Source organism: Rana temporaria, chromosome 4 (genome assembly GCF_905171775.1).
Source record: "Rana temporaria chromosome 4, aRanTem1.1, whole genome shotgun sequence".
NCBI classification, from domain to species: domain Eukaryota; kingdom Metazoa; phylum Chordata; class Amphibia; order Anura; family Ranidae; genus Rana; species Rana temporaria.
The window spans coordinates 354,018,319-354,038,061 of record NC_053492.1 but is presented as its reverse complement, the minus strand read 5'-3'; the positions used below and the strand labels follow the sequence as shown (position 1 = coordinate 354,038,061).

The window sequence follows — 19,743 nt, the reverse complement described above, 5'->3', positions numbered from 1 at the left end:
TTGCATTTACTGTTGCGGTGAGTCATAAAGGTGTGACATAATTCCTGACGGAAAGTGCCTATATCATATGGCAACCAAGAAATCAGCAAAATCATTATATGTGTAATATGCCCTCTGGGAGACCAGCCCTATTTATCCAGATTACATCTACTTCTATGAACCTGAAACTCACATCTAGCTATCTACAGTAGATAGTCTTATGCCCCGTACATGCAATCGTAAATTCCAACAGCAGAAGTCTGATGTGAGCTTTTGAATGGAAATTCCGATAGTGTGTATGCTCCATCGGACTTTAGCGGTGGGAATTTCCACCAACAAAAGATTGAGAGCTGGTTCTCCAATTTTCCGACAGAAAAAAATCCTATCAGAAAATCCGATCGTCTATAGCAACTCCGACGCGCAAAATTCCGACACATGCTTGGAAACAATTTGAACTTAATTTTCTCGGCTCATCGTAGTGTTGTACGTCACCGCATTCTTGATGGTCGAAAGTCCAGAGAACTTTTGTGTGACCGTGTGTATGCAAGCCAAGCTTGAGCGGAATTCCGTCAGAAAAACCATCCAAGGTTTTTCTGACGGAAAATCTGATCGTGTGTACGCGGTATTACATTTTTCTTTGCTAACTTAAATTTAATGTCGCTAACTACCCTTTTTTTTGTCTTTATTGTATGTACAGGCATACCCCGGTTTTAAGTACACAATTGGGTTTATTTACTAAAGCTGAAAAGCAAAAAATCAGGCTCACTTCTGCATAAAAACCAATGAGCTTCCAGGTTTTATTACCAGTCTTAATTGAACAAGCTGGGGATAGAAGCTCATTGGTTTCTATGCAGAAGTGAGCCTGATTTTGCACTTTCCAGCTTTAGTAAATAAACCCAATTGTGTACTTAAAACCGGGGTATGCCTGTATATATATACACACAATCTCAGACACATACAGTGGGGGCTGATTTAAATCAGTTTAGAATCTTCTCTTAATTAACTGAGTGCATGTTCAAGCAAAGCAAGACCATAGCAAATACCTTGCTACATGGTAGCATAGTGGTGAGGCTTGGAAGTACTTTAAAACTTCTTTAAAACTTGATTTAATGGTTGTGCAGGATCCAGTACGCTGGCTCCTGTGGTCCTGTAAACATTGATTGTTACTAATGAGTTATTTTTTGTGGCATGGGATAGGGATTGCTTCAGGTTAAAGTCAAGTACAGGACTAAAGATAGAACTTTATTTTTAGATATAGGTTTGGGGCTAGGATTATGATTAAAGCGGAGCTCTAGGAAGAGTGTTTCTTATGACTTGTGGTGTGTTATCACTAATGTTTATCACACATGTGGATCTATGTTCTTGCAATGTATAAATCATACCTTCATTCATCCAGAAAGTACAGCCCTTTTATCCTGTTGTGTCTATGAAAGCTGTGGCTTACTCTTGTTTACTATGCACAACAAGAATTTTTCTTGCTCGCATACTTTTCATATCTAAAACGTATTTGTCAACATCCATGAATCCTTTTATTGAACAGAATCTGTTGTAGATTCAAACACCGGTTTCAGTTAACAGTTACTTATGTCTTGTAAATTCTCATTTTCTTCCCATGCCATTCCTACTGCTACGCTATTCCTCCTAAACAGTACTGGACAAGAACCCAAGAAGCTGAGGCAACACAAGCCAGCTTTGCAAATACACTTAAAAACCATGACATTTTGGTTAAAATTTGCAAAAAAAAAGGTGAAAACAATCACTCATGGTTCTTGTAAAACCATCAGGTTTTAGTAAAAAGAGACATTAGCTGGCTTTGGTTTCAAACCACCATGACAGATTACCAGCCCTTGTTAAGAGGTCTCTGTCATGGTATTTCAACATTTGCTATTCATCGTTTGAATTTGTTGCAGAAGACTCTGACAAGTGGTGTTTTTCAGTGAACTGAACCGACCACTATGTTCCTTCAATTAAAGATGTTGAAAGTTGTGAGAGAGGGGGAAAAAAAGGAGTCACGCTCCATCCTTCCTCAATACACTCAAAGAAAGGTTTATACAGACTGAATGGCATATATTAGGAAAATTAATGATGTGACAGAATGGAGCCTGGCGCCCTAAGTAGCTCACACTTCCCAAGAAAATTGTTCTGTGATTAATAGACGTTGCTAAGTATGCTGGCATATTGGAGGAAAAGACCAAATATAAGATGGAAGAGTGAGAGCCAGAGAACTTGGATGTAAAAAGCAGCCCTTTGTTATTGAAAGAAGAATCTAACATGGATTAATGGGGATGTGCACAAAATAGACCTGTCTACATTTTATCACTTTGAACATTCCAGACCACTGTGTCTTTCTCAATTTGTTATCGTCATATTTGCAACTCCTGATTTTCTATTTTATTTATTGCAGCCACTTTAATGTTCATTTGCCGCTGTGCATCTACACACATTCATCTTATTTCTGTCCTTGAATTAAATTGTTGTATAAAACATGCATGTGGTTAATTTTGAAAAGCGTCTGTAAATTTATTTAATCATTTACATAAACTTGAAGGACTCTCCCAGGCTTGCATGGCGCTTTTGTAAATAGCAATCCTGGGAAAAGGGCATAGTTTAAGCTTCTGATGGAACAGCTAACAATCTTCACCAGTGTCAGTGGCTAACCTTGATTCATCTTAGTGTCTAAAAAGTTGTAAAGCAGGCGTTTGCATTTCTGTAAACAGATTAAACTACTGTCCTTTTATTGAATCGTCCACATAGCAATGTTACTTTGCATTTAATGGCAGGTCTTGTAAGTATTTGTTTAACAAATGTTGACCCTAATCTGTCAATTCTCAGACAGCTTTCTGAACAGACTCTGTTTAAAATAATGTTTTTAAGGACCAAAGGTTAAGAAGGGGATTAGAAGTAACTTCATGCATTGATGTTTCAGTAAAGATAAGCCTTTTCTCAGATCTTAGAGTACTGTATGGGTAAACCTGCAGAACAGGCCACTGTAGGGTCTGCAAAAAATCTAGGTTGCTGGACTACACTCAAGTAGACATAGACATGTGTCCTTGTGACTACATCAACTGCTATGAAAATGTGTACATCGTAGGCCCCGTACACACGACCGAACATGTCTGCTGAAACTGGTCCGCGGACCAGTTTCAGCAAACATGTTCGGTCTTGTGTACGGCCGATCGGACAGGATTCCAGCATACATTTGCCCGCCAGACCGTTTTTGAGCGGACAAATGTTTCTAAACTTGCTTAGAAACATGCCCGCTGGAATCCTGTCCGTCGGACATGTTCGGTCGTCTGTACAGACTTACCGTACATGTCCGAGCGGCCGCTATCCCTCGTATGCGTCGAATGACTTTGACGCATGCGTGGAAGCATTGACCTTTCAGCGTCGCGCACGTCGCCCCGTCATCGTCGCGGCGACGGCGCGAACACGTCACCGCGATGTCTGTCCGCGCGGATTGTCTCTCATTTCTGTATGATGGTGTGTACAGCCATCATACAGAAATCTCCGGGCGGGCATGTCCGCTGAAAACGGTACGGCGGACCGTTTTCAGCGGACATGTTTGCCCGTGTGTACAAGGCCTTAAAGGCACCAATTCTGTGGTAGAAAACGTTTGTTCTGTTAAGATCTTGCCAAACTGCTAACACTTTGTGAGCAACAACATATTAGAGTAAATATTAAAGTGGTTGTAAACCCTTACAACACACTTTTACCTACAGGTAAGCCTATATTAAGGGTGCTGTAAATATCTCTTAAACCTACACGGTTTAGGAGATACTTACAATTCCCCGTACGAGTATTTCTTCCGCATTTTAGAAAGCTCACTCCGTGCCATTTCAAGTAAAGGTCATGCCGTGACTGGCGGCTCCCTCGCGCGAGAGTAACGTCACACGACTCTGGCCAGTCACTCTTCCAGCCGGTGAGGAAATCGGGGACATCGCAGGCTTCAGTTTCAGGTAAGTGACACATAATGGGCTACTATGCAATGCATAGTAGCCCATTATGCTTTTTCCTTTGAAGGGAAACAAAGAGGAAGTAAACCCGGTGATGTGTCTCTCACAGAAACCAAATAAAAGTGATTTCCTATCTTGACTCAGTTTGGGTTACCAAAGGCACTTGTCAACTTAAGTTATTCACGTTGATGTTAAGTTTTCTCTGGTAATGTTTCAATTAATGTTTTTTAGTTTGTTCTGTTTGTCACCAAGTAGCAAGATGGCATTCAAGCTAACCACGCCTCCAGGCCTCATTGATCTGTAGCTTACTTTATTTCTTGAGCTAAGCCTTCAAGGGTTTGTGTTTTATATACTAATGCTGTATACTAATGATACATCTTGCCCTCTATACAAAGTGTTGAGCTTGACAAATCTTCAATGGTATAAACCTTTTATATGTTTATATTGTATAACTTTTCAATAAAAGATTTCATTAAAAAAGTGGTCTCCTAACTGAATGAGTTAGTGCACTTTGCTCCTCCTTACCAAATTTCTCATTGCCTTAAAGTGGTTGTATAGCAGAAGGTTTTTTATCTTAATGCATTCTATGCATTAAGATAAAAAGCCTTTTGTGCAGCAGCCCCCCTCAGCCCCCCTAACACTTACCTGAGGTCCTTCTCTGTCCAGCGATGTCCACAAGTGTCTAAGCCATCCGAGATTCTCCCTCCTGATTGGCTGAGACACAGCAGCAGCGTCATTGGCTGCCACTGCTGTCGATCAAAGTCAGCTAGCCAATCAGGGAAGAGAGGGGGCAGGGCCAGGCCAGGGCTCCGTGCTTAATGGACACAGGGAGCTGTGACTCAGCTCGGGTGCCACCATAGCTAGCAAGCTGCTTGCTGTGAGGCAACTGAACAGGACAGAGGGGCCAGGATCACAGAAGAGGGACCCGAGAAGAGGAGGATCCAGGCTGCTCTGTGCAAATCCACTGCAACAGGAAAGTACGACATGTTTGATATTTTTATAGGAAGAAAACTAGACTTTACAATCACTTTAATTCATAAACCTGCTAGCATATACAATGAAATATATAATTACATATTTGTTAAGGCTGAATAAAGACACCAGTCCATCCAGGTCAACCTGAGTGTGCGTGTGTGTGCACACGCATGCCCGTGCATGTGTCAGTACCATTTTCAATATTCCTTTACATTGTGTTTGATAAGAAAACATCAAAAAGTTATTTTTTATGTATTTACAATCCTGACACCCTCATTTGTAGAATGAAGTTCCACATCTTTACCACTCTAACAGAAAAGATCCCCTTGGTGTAAGATTAAACTGCTTCTCATCCAACTTTATTGTGTGGCCGTGTGTCGTCTTAAAGCGGCATTTTTTTTTCTTGTTTTTTTTTTAAATCCTGCAAGTCAATGCCATAATGTGCAAGTATGCATACTAGCATATTATGTGGAACTTACCTTAAAACAAAGCCCTCCAGTGACATGTTGTCACCACTGAAGGTGCTTCCAACTTCACCTGGTCTTCCTTATGGGTTTGCAGACTTTGGTTGTGTCAGTGGCCAGAGTCGCAATGACATCTGTCCCCCACATACACGCAGGAGTCACAGTTTACAGCAAGGAATTGTGCGGTATGCCATTCCTTCAGGGGGGAATGCGCCGATGGTGTCGCCAGCTGCATCAAAAGTAAATATCTCCTAAACGGTGCACGTAGGAGATATTTACTGTACCTACAGGTAAGCCTTACTATAGGCTTACCTATAGGTAAAAGTTATAGATGAGTCACTTTAAGGGACCTTGGGTTAAAAAGTTTCCTCCCAATGCTGGAGTCACCATTTAATCATGTATATATTGTGATAATATCCCCTCTTAGGCTTCTCTTCTACAGGAAGAATTGGTTTAATATGTGTTGTCATTCCTCATAGCTGAGGTCCTCCAGCCTCCTTTATAGCTTTTTTGCCCTTATTTGAACTCTATCCAGTTCAAGCAAATCCTTCCTGAGGATTGGTGACCAAAACTGGATGGCAACTGATAATAGGCTGCTAGCCTTGGCATTGCATGCGATTACTGAGCCTGTGAACTACTAGAACCCCCAGATCTTTTTCTAGCCTCAATTCCCCCAAAGGTTTTCCCCCTAGTGAGTATCTTGTATGTATATTTTTAGCATGTAAAGTTTTAGCATGTAAAGTGCATTACTTTACATTATTCAATATTCAACCTGATCTGCTATTTGTTGTTATATCTTGTTGTGGAGTTATTGACTTGCTTAGCTTTGTATAATAAGCAAACACAGATATATAATTATTTATTCAACCTCTGTATCATTTATGAACAAATTAATTAATTAATTAGAACTGATCCCAGGACAGAGCCCTGCGTACAACTATAAACTATTCAGAAAATATGCCATCACTACCCTCTGGACAAGCTCCTAAACTTCTATGCTTCTATCATAAACATATGATCTTGTCAAAGCCAAAATACCTTAATTTGTAAATTAATCAATTATGGGGTGCAATTAACCATTTATGGGGTACGAGTATGAGATACAACTTCAAATAAAAACTAGACAAAAAATTTGCCTGAAAAGCGAATCTAAGCTAGACTTTGAGAGATTGAGACTGCCCGTTTTATGGGACACTCCAGGAGCACACACCATAATCTTCTTTAGGTCTTTGTATATTTTTGTATGTTTTTTGGTTTCAGGAGTATTAAAGATCATACGTCAGACAGTCATTTAAGTTAGGAACATTTGATAAAAAATTGTAAATGATAGATATATAATAGAACTTCTGGCTCATTTTACACATGCATAAAGCTGATACAGCTCTACTTTCTGGAGATGCAAAGTCACCATGGAAAGTCTTTTTGGGCAGAGGCTATAGGAAATAACCTTTGCTTGTCAGTGTTGTCTTTTTTTTTTTAATGGCCAATGAGCCACAAAACTGGACAATAAGACTTCCACTTATGAAACCGAACAGTTCAAAACACCACAGTTTGGTCAAACCAACGAATGTTGCCTAAATTGCTTTGGCCATCCAGTTGAACTCTTAAGCCTCATACACACGGTCGGACTTCCAACAAACCTTTCCGTGGATTTCTGTTTGAAGGGCATTGGCCGTGAACTTGGTATGCATATACACGGCAGGACTTTTTCAACAAACTTTTCCAAAATAAAGTGTTTTTTCAGCTTTTTTCTGCTCTTTACCGCCACCCTTTGGTCAACTTCTGCTATTGTTGGTTGATTTTAACATTGGTTCTGAGCATGGGTGCTTGTACTTTGGACTAAAGTCCGATGGACTTCTGTACACACGATAGGACTTTGCACCGTAGGACTTTTGTTGCCAATAAGTTTGTCCGTTTGCAGAGCAAACTTTTGTCCGATGAAAACCGAAAACGTTTGTCTGATGGAGCGTACACATGGTCTGATTGTTTTTGAAAACCTGCTCATTTTGAAGTCTGTTGTCAAAAAGTCAGATCGTATGTATGGTCCTTTATGCCGCGTAGAGGCGATCGGCCAATTCCGACAACAAAACCGTGGATTTTTTTCCCGACGGATGTTGGCTCAAACTTGTCTTGCATACACACGGTCACACAAATGTTGTCGGAAATTGCGAACGTCAAGAACACAGTGACATACAACATGTAAGACGAGCCGAGAAAAAAGAAGTTCAATAGCCAGTGCTGCTCTTCTGCTTTATTCCGAGCATGTGTGGAATTGTGTGCCTCGGAATTGTGCACACACGCTCGGAATTTCTGTCAACAAGTTTTTTTGTGGGAAAATTTGAGAACCAGCTCTCAAACATTTGTTGTCGGAAATTCCGACAACAAATGTCCTAGGGCGCATGCACGCGGTCGGACTTTACGACATTTGTTGTCAGAAATTCTGACCGTGTGTACGCAGCTTGATTCACACTCATTCAATAATGTAGAATTCATTGTGTCAAAAACAATAAATCACTAAAAGAAATTGTAACTTTCACTTAGCTCCAATAAGCGCAGTTTTTGCCACATACTACTGTACTTTGAAATATATCACTGTTATGTAGTCTGCACCATGATCTGCTGTGCCCAAAAAGAAGAACAGTAATATGAAGATAAACGTACAACTTTTCTCTTTCATTCTGTCCTACTGACTTGGAATTAAGAAGAAGAAGACCATTTGCTTTGATTAAAACAAGGTTCTCATGCAGGTTTCTTCATTTCAGTTATGGCTGGAAAGCTCTTTACCATATAAAAAGAGATATATTTTCATTAAAATGTGTGTACATGTATATGCAGGTGTGGGTGTTTATGGATTTTTATTTGTTCATTCATTAAATAGGCATGTATCTTTTCTTTCACTTTGAACTACTCTGTTATCCCTAAGGCAGTAAGAACATTTTGACTATAAATCTTAATTACCAATCACATTTTGTTTTTGAATTCCAACATAAGAAATAAACAGCATAGTGCTCATGGCGCCATTTTCAGTGAAAACAAGTAAGAGGAGTATTATTACCATGATAATTTAGACATGTTCCTGAGGCATTTAAGACATGGCAGAGAGCACACGCCCAGAGTAAAATACTTTGATTTTAGCAGCTTTTTGAACACTGAGCTACCACAATATTTGACAGTTTGACAGCTCAAAAAACACAAATGAAAAGTATAAGAAAAATGATGAATTAATTCACTGGTAAATATATATGCTAATACAAATAATTATAAATTTAACAGACGTAAAGTACATGTAAAGTATAACAATGAATATTTCCTATTCCTTAAATGTTGGTCAGTTTATTATATTTCATTGAAAGTGTTTTGTTACTGCATTTCTCTTGGATCAGTAAAAAAAGTGCCTGTTAATGATGCCAGAAACCCAGTGCTGTCTTGTGCCCTCTGCAAGGTTATTTCAATCAGTTGTATCATCCCTACCCAGTTCACCTCTGTTGAATACAGAGTGACTACTGTTGACTATTTTATAGAGATGAGCAAAGGGAGGATTGTTCTGTAGTCCTAGCACTCTTCTTGTTCTAGTGTGGAAACCATGCTCCTTCATAGATATAGTACAATGGGTTAGTGATGTCAGCTTAGAACAGTAATGACCTGCTGGGTCACCAGGTGAAAATAAAGGTGTAAAGTCTAAAAAAGGAAAAACAAATGCAGATAATACTTTGAGTTCTGCTCACAGGAAGTGGCAAGGACACTGCACTTCTGGCACAGAAATTTTCTGTACTTGCTGTACTTTAACTTGAAAAATGAAAACTTATGCAGTCACCACATCTAAGGATTTATAAGCTGTAATATATTACATTTTGTCTTTGAGGAAGAAGAAGGCCTTTTTTCAGCTATAAAGTTCTCACTTTTGTAATTGATCATTCGATGTATCGGTTTATAGTCCTTGCCATCCCTTATATAAGACAGCTAAGTGCTTGCTTTAAAATATGAATGATGAAAATAGCCAAAGGTCCTGCACTTTGCACACACTCAAGAAAATTTGCTATCAGGCATACTTTTCTAAACTGTCTAAAATATAATCTATCTTTTGCTAGTGTCCTGTGGTTATCACCTTTGATGTCAAAGCCCATGAAAGGAAACCTACACTGAAAAAACTACAGACTAAAGGTATTGAAACTTGTGTCTTAGCACAATAGCTAAGAATCCTGAATCTTCAAAAGGTAGGTTGAGCAATGTCAGCCTATGGATTTTATGCAAGCTTCCTTTAACTATCTTTAATTGTTCTGGTACCTTATTCAGTTTATCTTATCTACAGTTTTTTTCCATCAGATTCAAACCTTACTGCCAGAACTGTGAACTTATTTGGTAATATATCAAGCAGACACAGAGAAAGCTGCACAGCAAAAGCTACAGTAAGGAGTCCCACCCAACCAATCCACATGTGAGCAACTATCCAAAATCTGATCGCAGCAGACTACACAGAACTTAAATATAGGTATTTCCTTGCTTATATATGATCTATATATTGCACCTGATCCAAGTAATAGTTCCTACAAGCTGTTGTAGTGACACCAATAAAATGGTAGCCATCCTACCATGGCACTCTGCAAGTGAAGTTGCTTCAGAGCTTAGTATATGAGGGGAAGCTCTACTGGCTTCCCTCACCCAATCATGTGCAAGCAAAAATGCTTGTTATTTTCCTTGCATGTGATTGGTTATTTTTGAAACGCTTAACCTTGTTTACTAAGCTCTGGAGCAACTGCACTTGCAAAGTACACAGTCTGTTTTACCTTTAGTAAATCAACCTCTATGTGTGCATTGAAGGTGGAACCCTCCAGCAACTTCAATACATTTTTGTTTCTTCCTCCACCCATAAAGGTTGAATGACAGCATAGTAATGCCTCCTCCTGGTGACTGCATGTTACCGTTCTCTCTCTTTTTTTTTTCTCTCTCTCTCTAAATTTCAATGGAGATCATTTCTCCCCGGTCACCACCCTTAGCCCTCAGCAACAAGTTGAAAAAATAGGGGAGAGAAAACCGCGCTGCTAAAGACAAAGAGGGCAGCTGCTAGCACACAACATACAGATAATATATGAGAAAAGTAAAATATAAAATTGTGCTGCGCTAATGAATAAATCTAGACCTGTGTGGTCATGATGTAAACATGTACAAAAAAGGTGTGACCAAATATGCACAAAATATATAAATAGTGTATAAAAAAATATACTTGCGGCAGCAAGTAAATATGCGTGAAAAACCAAGTGACAATAAATGTATTTCAATATTAAAAAATATTATGAAAAGTGGTCATGAGTCACTTCAGAAAAGGGTCCATGTAAACAGTTAATGATGTCAATCAGGTGTAATCCTCGCCAGCAAGGTGAGATATGAGGCATGGAACAGTGATGATGATGGCAATATTGAAGATAAAACCAATATGCAAATAAACATAAATCCAGAAAAGGTATAAGATGGGTACTCTTACCGTATGGCGTGGACCCAAAACCTCTCAGAAATGGGTCAAATAGGCAAAGGTAAGAGTGATGGTATCTCCAGCACCTCCAAAGGTCATCTCTGGTATAATCCGGAAGTTCCTCCCATCTGTTCCCCGATATTTTCCAGAAAAAAGCTCCAAACTCAATCACTGGTTCCCAGCAGCTCAATGTTGTGGATAGCAAGGATCCAAAAAGAAGTATTATCCCTCCAGGGATTTACGATATGGCATAAAATGGAACAAGAAAAAAAGGCCTCCACATAGCGTAGGTCAAAAAAGTAAACCCAAGGTATTTATTAAAATTAAACACAAGGCAAAAAGAACAAAGATAAAAACAAGGATAAAATATAAGTGGTTATAAAAATCCAGCGATAGTTACAATGGTGATCACTGATAAAAAAAGGCGCAGGATAAGCAACAAGCATAGAACCCTATGCATTTCGTCCTAAAGGACTTTGACACCCCTGTGAAATGCATAGGGTTTTTCTTAAATGTTATCCTTGTTTTTATCTTTGTTCTTTTTGCCTTGTGTTTAATTTTAATAAATCCCTTGGGTTTACTTTTTTGACCCACGCTATGTGGAGGCCTTTTTTTCTTGTTCCTTTTTATGCCATATCGTAAATCCCTGGAGGGATAATACTTCTTTTTGGATCCTTGCTATCCACAACATTGAGCTGCTGGGAACCAGTGATTGAGTTTGGAGCTTTTTTCTGGAAAATATCGGGGAACAGATGGGAGGAACTTCCGGATTATACCAGAGATGACCTTTGGAGGTGCTGGAGATACCATCACTCTTACCTTTGCCTATTTGACCCATTTCTGAGAGGTTTTGGGTCCACGCCACACGGTAAGAGTACCCATCTTATACTTTTTCTGGATTTATGTTTATTTACATATTGGTTTTATCATCAAGATTGCCATCATCATCACTGTTCCATGCCTCATATCTCACCTTGCTGGCGAGGATTACACCTGATTGACATCATTAACCGTTTACATGGACCCTTTTCTGAAGTGACTCATGACCACTTTTCATAATATTTTTTAATATTGGAATACATTTATTGTCACTTGGTTTTTCACGCATATTTACTTGCTGCCGCAAGTATATTGTTTATATACTATTTATATATTTTGTGCATATTTGGTCACACCTTTTTTGTACATGTTCACATCATGACCACACAGGTCTAGATTTATTCATTAGCAGCACAATTTTATATTTTACTTAGCAACAAGTTACCTTTCTCCTTATTTGGAGACCCCTTTACATCAATCAGAAAATAGAAATTATGTTGCCATACTATGGTGGGGAAAGTAGGGTCAAACTCCATTAAAACGCCATTAAAATCCAATAGAAGTCTATGCAGCTGACTAGCAGAGATGAGGTAATGTGCTCATTCTGCAGACAGCAGAAGCAATGTAAATAGCAAGGAGCGCTGCAGATGTGCTGGATGCTGGAATGGAGTTTCTGATTTAAAGAATTCTTCTTTTTTAACTCTAGATGCTGAGGAGGGTGTGGAGGGTTTACTAAAATTGCAGATCCAAACATGTTGGTGGCACTCTGGTGTTTTCTAATTCAAAGAGATCATTTCTTAACTTTTTTAAGCAAACCCAAAATAAAGATCTATTTCTAGGATGTCTGAGCATTTCAAGCATCTCTGGTTTCTCAGACGAAACCCAAATGTGTATTTTTAATTAACAGCCACACATAATATAATGAACAGTTTACTGTAAGTTTAAAACAAACCTTAGTTGGGCTGCTGCTTTCATGGGCAAATCTGAACCACATATGCATCCTTTAGTAATGAAAATAGTTTCTAAGAAAATAGAAAATAGAAACTTTTTATAATCCTGGCTTGGCCAACATATATTTAAATCATATTTAAAAGAGGCATATTTTAAAGAGGCCCAGAACTAAGCTACACTGTGCTACTGTGTTGTACTTTACTTTCTTAGTATCTTAAAAAAAAAACAATAATTTAAAGAGAACTAATTACAAATGATCTTTGTGCATGAATCTGAATATTTCTAAATTATCATACATGTGCAGGCTCATCTATGAAAGATATACATTTATAGGATAATGTAAAAAACGACGTCACACAATGAAGGACATTAGGGTTGATTTACTAACGAAGTAGAGGCGGTTCACTTAGTAATGCGAATGGTAAAATTGACATGCTGTATACATTCACATAATCGAAATTCATAAAAAAGCTTATTAGAGATGTGGAAAAATTAAGTGCACCACTTACTTGAAATCAGAATCAGGTGTTCCAGATTAGGGGCCAATAATCATGCTGCGTACACACGACCGTTTTTCGGGTTCTAAAAAATTACGTTTTTAAGGGTCCAGATCAACCTGATCATTAAAACGGCCTTGCCTACACACGATCGTGATAAAAAATGCTCTAGCAAAGCGCAGTGACGTACAACGCTTACGACAGCACTATAAAGGGTAAGTTCCATGCGGATGGCGCCACCCTTTGGGCTGCTTTAGCTGATTTCGTGTTAGTAAAAGACGATTAGCGCTTTTCAGTCTGTTACAGCGTGATGAATGTGCTTACTCCATTACGAACGCTAGTTTTACCAGAACTAGCGCTCCCGTCTCATAACTTGCTTCTGAGCATGCGCTTTTTTTTCACGTCGTTAAAGCCCACACACGACCATTTTTTACAACGTGAAAAATTAGAGCATGTTCGAAATTTTTAATGCCCATTTTTTACATTGTGAGCCCACACACGATCGTTTTTAATGACATTAAAAAGTAATTTTATAGAACCCGAAAAACGGTCTTGTGTACGCGGCATTAGATCCTTCTTATGCTGGCCATACACAGTTAGAAAATAGTTAGACAAAAACGGTCGGAATAAAAAAATCTGTAGAACGTGCATGCAATAACGCCATCATTGTATTAGTAGATGTCGCCCAATTATCGACATATTATCGATCGATAACAACATGAATGGTAGATTTTCGTTAGATTATTTGTTGTTCGATTGCACAATCCGGGGTTACATTTTAACATGCGCATGTGCTGTAGATTTGTTTAAACTGTTTTCAAACGATTCCACTACTAATGTTTCGAAAATCATTTGTTTCGGTGCAAAAAATCTGACACTTGGTTTGTATTTTAGCATTAAAATTTGCATTTTGAGAATCAAAATGAGCACACTAACATTTCGTAAGTCAAACAATCGAGTGTATGGAATGTTTTTTTGAACGATTTTCTAACCGTGTATGGTTAACTTTAGGGAGTATGCAGATCACACCTCTCTTATTTAAATTCCAGATATCCTCCTTCCTAACAGTTCCCCCACCCTCTTTCCCCCTCCATCTGACCACCCCCCCATATACCTGACTCAGTTTTGGACGTTAATTTTTCAGATATTTTGGGTATCCTGCTATACATTATCCCAGTCTCGCTGTCCCCATTCTGGGTCCAGCTGGCCACTGGGATGCTTAGCTTCCCGATATACTGTTGTGTTTTATATAGTTGCACAGTTTTAAGTTTACGAATGTACGTTCTGAGTCTCCCATGTCGCCACTTTATATGCCTTACATGCCCTGCAGACTGATGACCATTTTAATATTTATAATGTTATATAAGATCATTCATACTGTGTCCTGATAGGCCTGTTTAGGCCTGGATCTAATTGTGTGACCTTCATTGTCATTGCTATTTGACTATGCTTCATTTTTTCCTTTTTTCTATCTGGCTGTAAACTGCAACTTTTTGGAAAATAAAGGAATTATTTGAAAAAAAATCCAGATGTCTAGGATCTGTTGTTCTCTTTGTCATTGATGTGTGTATTGTCATTATGCCAAGTCGTCCCATAAGACCCTCGGAAACAAAGAATGTGTATTCCTATGAGTCCTGCAAGGGGCTTAAAACGATTGCCAATGAATCTGAAATCAAACAATGCACTGTAAAGAAAATCAATCTTCAAGTTGTTTAAATTTTAAATTATGCTAAAAGAAGTCTCCAAGAACCTCACAATTTAATTGTAATGGTTGGTGTGAAAAAAATTGAAGAAAAAAGAATTGCTGCTCATTAAGAATTTTAGAGCAAGACTACAGTTTGCCATTGCTTGTACAGACAGTCCAGTTTTTTTGGAACAATATGCTGTGGACTGATAAATCAAAAAAACAGTTTGGCTATAGTAACAGTAGACATATTTAGCGCAAACTAATGACTGCACTTCAGAAAAAGAACCTCATAGCAACTGTGAAGCATGGCGGTGGAAATGTTTTTAAGTATTTTTTTTGTTTGTTTTGAGGCTGCTTGGCTGCTTTAAGGCCTGGACAACTTGCAGTCATTGAATTAATAATTCTACATCATACAGAAGTGTGCTTGAACAAATGTGAAGCCATTTCTAACAGCACCTTGAGGCGATTTAGTTCGCATTTGTAGCGCTATATAAGTTACTCACTCACTCATTTGTCCAAAACTTAAAGTTGTATTGGAAATGGATCTTACAGCATTATAATTTAATAGTGGTTAACCACTAGGGGGCTAGGAAGGGGTTAGGTGTGTCCTCGGAAGTGATTCTAACTGTTAGGGGGCGGCGCTTACTGTGATACGACACTGATCGCTGCTCCCAATGAGAGGGCGCAGACGAACAGTGTCTTGTCACTAGGCAGAACGGGGAGATGCTGTGTTTACACTGGCATCTCCCTGTTCTTCAACTCCATGACACGAACCCGGGACACCGGCTGACATCGGGTCCCGTGGGCACGGTCACGGAGCTTGCGGCAGGAGCGTGCGCACGCCCACATGGTGGCAAATTTAAAGGGACGTACCTGTACGCCCATTTGTCTGTCTGTGCCATTCTGCTGAGGTAAATGTTTGTGCAGAAGTCAGCAAGTGGTTAAAGTAATTGTAAAGTCTTGATTTTTCCTATAAAAATAACAAACATATTATACTTACCTGCTCTGTTGCAGTGAATTTGCACAGAGCAGCCCGGAACCTTCTCTTCTCGGGTCCCCTGTGATCCTGGCCCCTCCCTCATGTTCAAGGCCCCCACAGCAAGCAGCTTGCTATGGGGGCACCCGAGCTGAGTCACAGCTCCCTGTGTCTATTCAGACATGGAGCCGCAACCCGGCCCTGCCCCCTCTCTCCCCTGATTGTCTGGCTGACTTTGATTGAGAGTCTCAGCCAATCAGGAGGGAGAGTTTCAGACGGCTGAGACACTCATGGACATTGCTGGACAGAGAGGGACCTCAGGTAAGTGTTAGGGGGACTGTGGGGGGGGGGGGGGGCTGCTGCACACAACTCCTTTAAATAAATTCTTTGAAATGTTTATATTTTTCTTGTATTTTATTCAAGTACTGTATATCACAATTATGTGTAAGAGCTGTTTTGATAAAGATTTAATATTTGCTTGTTCAAATATGTTTGAACAATTTAACAAGTAAATAATTTCTAGGGGAGAACTCATTGTTTTCACATGACTATAAATATAGTATTGCATTTATCTATATGTAACAATTACATTTTCTTTTTCAGTGTGTTTTTCTGTTTTGTTACAATGAAGGAAAAAGTTATAACAGTTTTATTTGGTAAGTTTTATATTTGTATATATTTTGTACAGTTAGTATATTTTTCTCTCTTACTAAAATATATTTCCAAAGGGTTTTTAATTGTTACATAGTTGCATAGTTAGTCAGGTTGAAAAAAATCCATCTAGGTAATCCAATCAAAATAAATAAAAAAAACACAATCATAGAATCCCATATACACAATCCTATCCTATACCCACAGTTGATCCAGAGCAAGGCGAAAACCCCCAGCAAAGCATGATCCAATTTACTACAGCTGTACAGCAGGGGAAAAAAATCCTTCCTGATCCCCCGTGAGACAATCAGATATTCCCTGGATCAACTTTACCTATAAATGTTAGGACCCAGTTATATTATGTACATTTAGGAAAGAATCCAGACATTTTTTAAAGCAATCTACTAAGCTGGCCAGAACCATCTCTGGAGGGAGTCTATTCCACTTTTTCACAGCTCTTACTGTGAAGAAACCTTTCCGTATTTGGAGATGAAATCTCTTTTACTCTAAACAGTAAGTAAGAGTGCCCCCTTGTCCTCTGTGATGACATCAAAGTGAATAACTCAACACCAAGTTCACCATATTAACCCCTTATGTATTTGCACATGTTGATCATATCCCCCCTTAATCTCCTCTTCTAAAGATAGAATTAATTTTCTCTAATCTTTCCTCATAGCTAAGCTCCTCCATGCCTCTTATCAGTTTGGTTGCCCTTCTCTCCACTGTCTCCAGTTTCCCAATATCCTTTTTGAGAACTGGTGCCCAAAACTGAACTGCATATTCCAGATGAGGTCTTAATAATGCTTTGTACAGGGGCAAAAGTATCTCTCTCTCTCTCTCTCTCTCTCTCTCTCTCTCTCTCTCTCCAGACCTCTCCTAATACAAGAAAGGACGTTGCTCGTTTTGGAAGACGCAGCTTGGCATTGCATGCCATTATTGAGCTTATGATCTACCAAAACCCACAGATCCTTCTCCCCATTAATTCCCCCAGTTGTACTCCCCTAGTATGTATTATGTAAGCATAGTCTTAGCCCCCAAGTGCATAATTTTACATTTATCAACATTAAACTTCATTTGCCACATAGTCTCAATATTAGACAGTGCATTGAGGATGGTTGTAAGTTGGAGACATCCTGTAAGGATGTTATTCCACTGCAAAGATTGGTGTCATCTGCAAAGACTGAAATGGTACTTTTATTCCCAGACCCTATATCATTTCTAAATATATTAAAAAGTAAGGGCTCCAAACCTGAACCTTGGGGTACACCACTGATAACCTTAGACCATTAAGAGTAGAAATCATTAACCACTACTCTCTGAATTCTGTCCTTTAGCCAGTCTTCTAACCATTTACAAACTTATCTTTCCAAGCCTGTAGACTTTACCTTACACATTAGTCGCTTTGTAAAAGTGTCTCTCTTATTTTAGCATTCAGGGTAGAATAGTCCTGCTGCACCAATGTCACATTCACTGCTTTATAAATATGCCCCTAAGTTTATTGAAAACAGTTTTTCAATGCACAAGGTCTCTCAGATATACAATGGAATATCTTGATATGCAATACACACAGCTTCCTATCCCCACCTCTACACAGGCTTACAGGCTCATAGAAAAATATGCAGAGATGAGGGTATGAGTCATTTGCTGTGTGCTGGATAGGGGGCAGGCCATCTCCCGACTGCTGTGTCAGAAAAAAGTGACTTATGCAAATAACAGAGAGAGGATAGATCAGAGGAGCCAAACTATGTGTTTGGATTCACGCTAGTACACACAATAGTGACATATGCTTTGTTTAATTTTCATGTCTGAGATTTGCAACCACTTTAAGGGAGCAACCATAACCTTTAGTAATCATTCACTGCTATTTTTACCACAAACAATACACATTTTCCCATTTCCAATCAGTAACCAATACATTTAGCCCAAATAGTGAAATGTGACCAAAATCTTCAAATTTTTACTAAGATGTTGGAGAAATTAAAAAATCTAAATGTTACTCATCATTAGTTATTGTAACGGTCACCACCGTTTACGACCTTCCATCGACACTCCAACCAACAGGACCCGATCCATCCCATTTCCCAGAATAAGACGAGACACAGCTCTGTGCTTTCTGGTTTCAAAATGAAGACAACTTTAATGGTTAGCTTTCAGTCTTATATACAGTTTAAGCATGAAAGGAACAATAAAACTCTCCACCCACACCCTGGGGGGGCTTCAATACACCTTCAGATGGCTAATTGCTAAACATTCTAGACATGTCGGCGCCAGCCTATAATTATCATGATCTAATCACTCCATCTGAGCAGTCACATTCCTTCATTAACAGAATTCAAACCAAACACCATCACACAATGATTTCTTCTCAATCCACATCTTTAGACAGACGTTCTGTCTCCGCATACAGCTTGACAGAAAGGTATTCACACCTCTGAGCATCAATAGGCTTTAAGCAGTGTTATCACACAATGAAAGGTCTTCCAGAAGCCTGACTCAATTAACAACTCACTAGCCAGGGCTAATCATAGAAATTAGTCACTATTGACTGGTTGGGTCACAATTAACCAACAACTTGCAATATCTCAAGATCCTGCAATATGAACTAGATATCAGTGATGTCCCCTGTCCTGTAATTTAGGATATAATTTCTCAGTCACCCTATGGCCCTATCGGACATAAGGTGACCCTAGACCTAAGACTCCTTGGTGACGCCGGTACAGGAGTACCCCTCATCCTTACAAAGTCTCTGTTTGTCCCGGGTCATTCCGTTACAGTTATCATAGTAGTTATCACTGTAAATTATTTCATGACAATATAAAAAATAGCAGTGAAGATTCTGGCCTTATATTTTGAGATGGCAATTTTCCACTTAAAGGGAACCTCTAGGAAAACTTCTTCAGCGGAGGTAGAGCTAAAATAAGTGTTACTGTGCAACTAGCTATAGACTGCGTTAGGTTCTCTGTTTGCAAAAGGTCGGTTTTCACATATGTTCTTTGTAAATTGCCCTTTTATAACCTAATTAGTAGGGATTACACATTTCTGAAACCTTATTTTGACCCCAATATGGCACATGGAAGTTTTCTGGGTAATAAGGTTAACAGTAAGGATCCTGTGGTGTCTGCTCCTGGGAAGCACTTTTGCTACAAACCTTTACTGTAGAGCACTTGTGCATTTTAAAATATAATCTGCCAAAGTTTGCTCAATTGGGTTAACAAAATAACTGTCCCCTTAATTTCAAAAGTTTTAACTATAGGCTTCGCCTCCTGAAAAAGCTGAGAAAAACTACTCCCTATTGCATTCCTTTATAAATTGTTTATTTGTTTA

The 19,743-nt window shown here is 39.0% G+C and overlaps 1 protein-coding gene across 3 annotated transcripts in view; it reads left to right on the top strand.

The window, feature by feature from the left end:
• Positions 1-19,743, top strand: part of VIT (vitrin) — a 201,572-nt gene that overhangs the window by 89,780 nt on the left and 92,049 nt on the right. For 2 of the 3 annotated variants that reach the window (XM_040350844.1, XM_040350842.1), the window contains exons 2-4: positions 9,460-9,585; positions 9,695-9,860; positions 16,372-16,424. In XM_040350844.1, the coding sequence (XP_040206778.1) occupies positions 16,394-16,424 (31 nt within the window). In that variant the 5' untranslated portion in view covers positions 9,460-9,585; positions 9,695-9,860; positions 16,372-16,393. The remainder of the gene's footprint in view (positions 1-9,459; positions 9,586-9,694; positions 9,861-16,371; positions 16,425-19,743) is intronic. The other variant, XM_040350843.1, reaches the window with a different exon arrangement.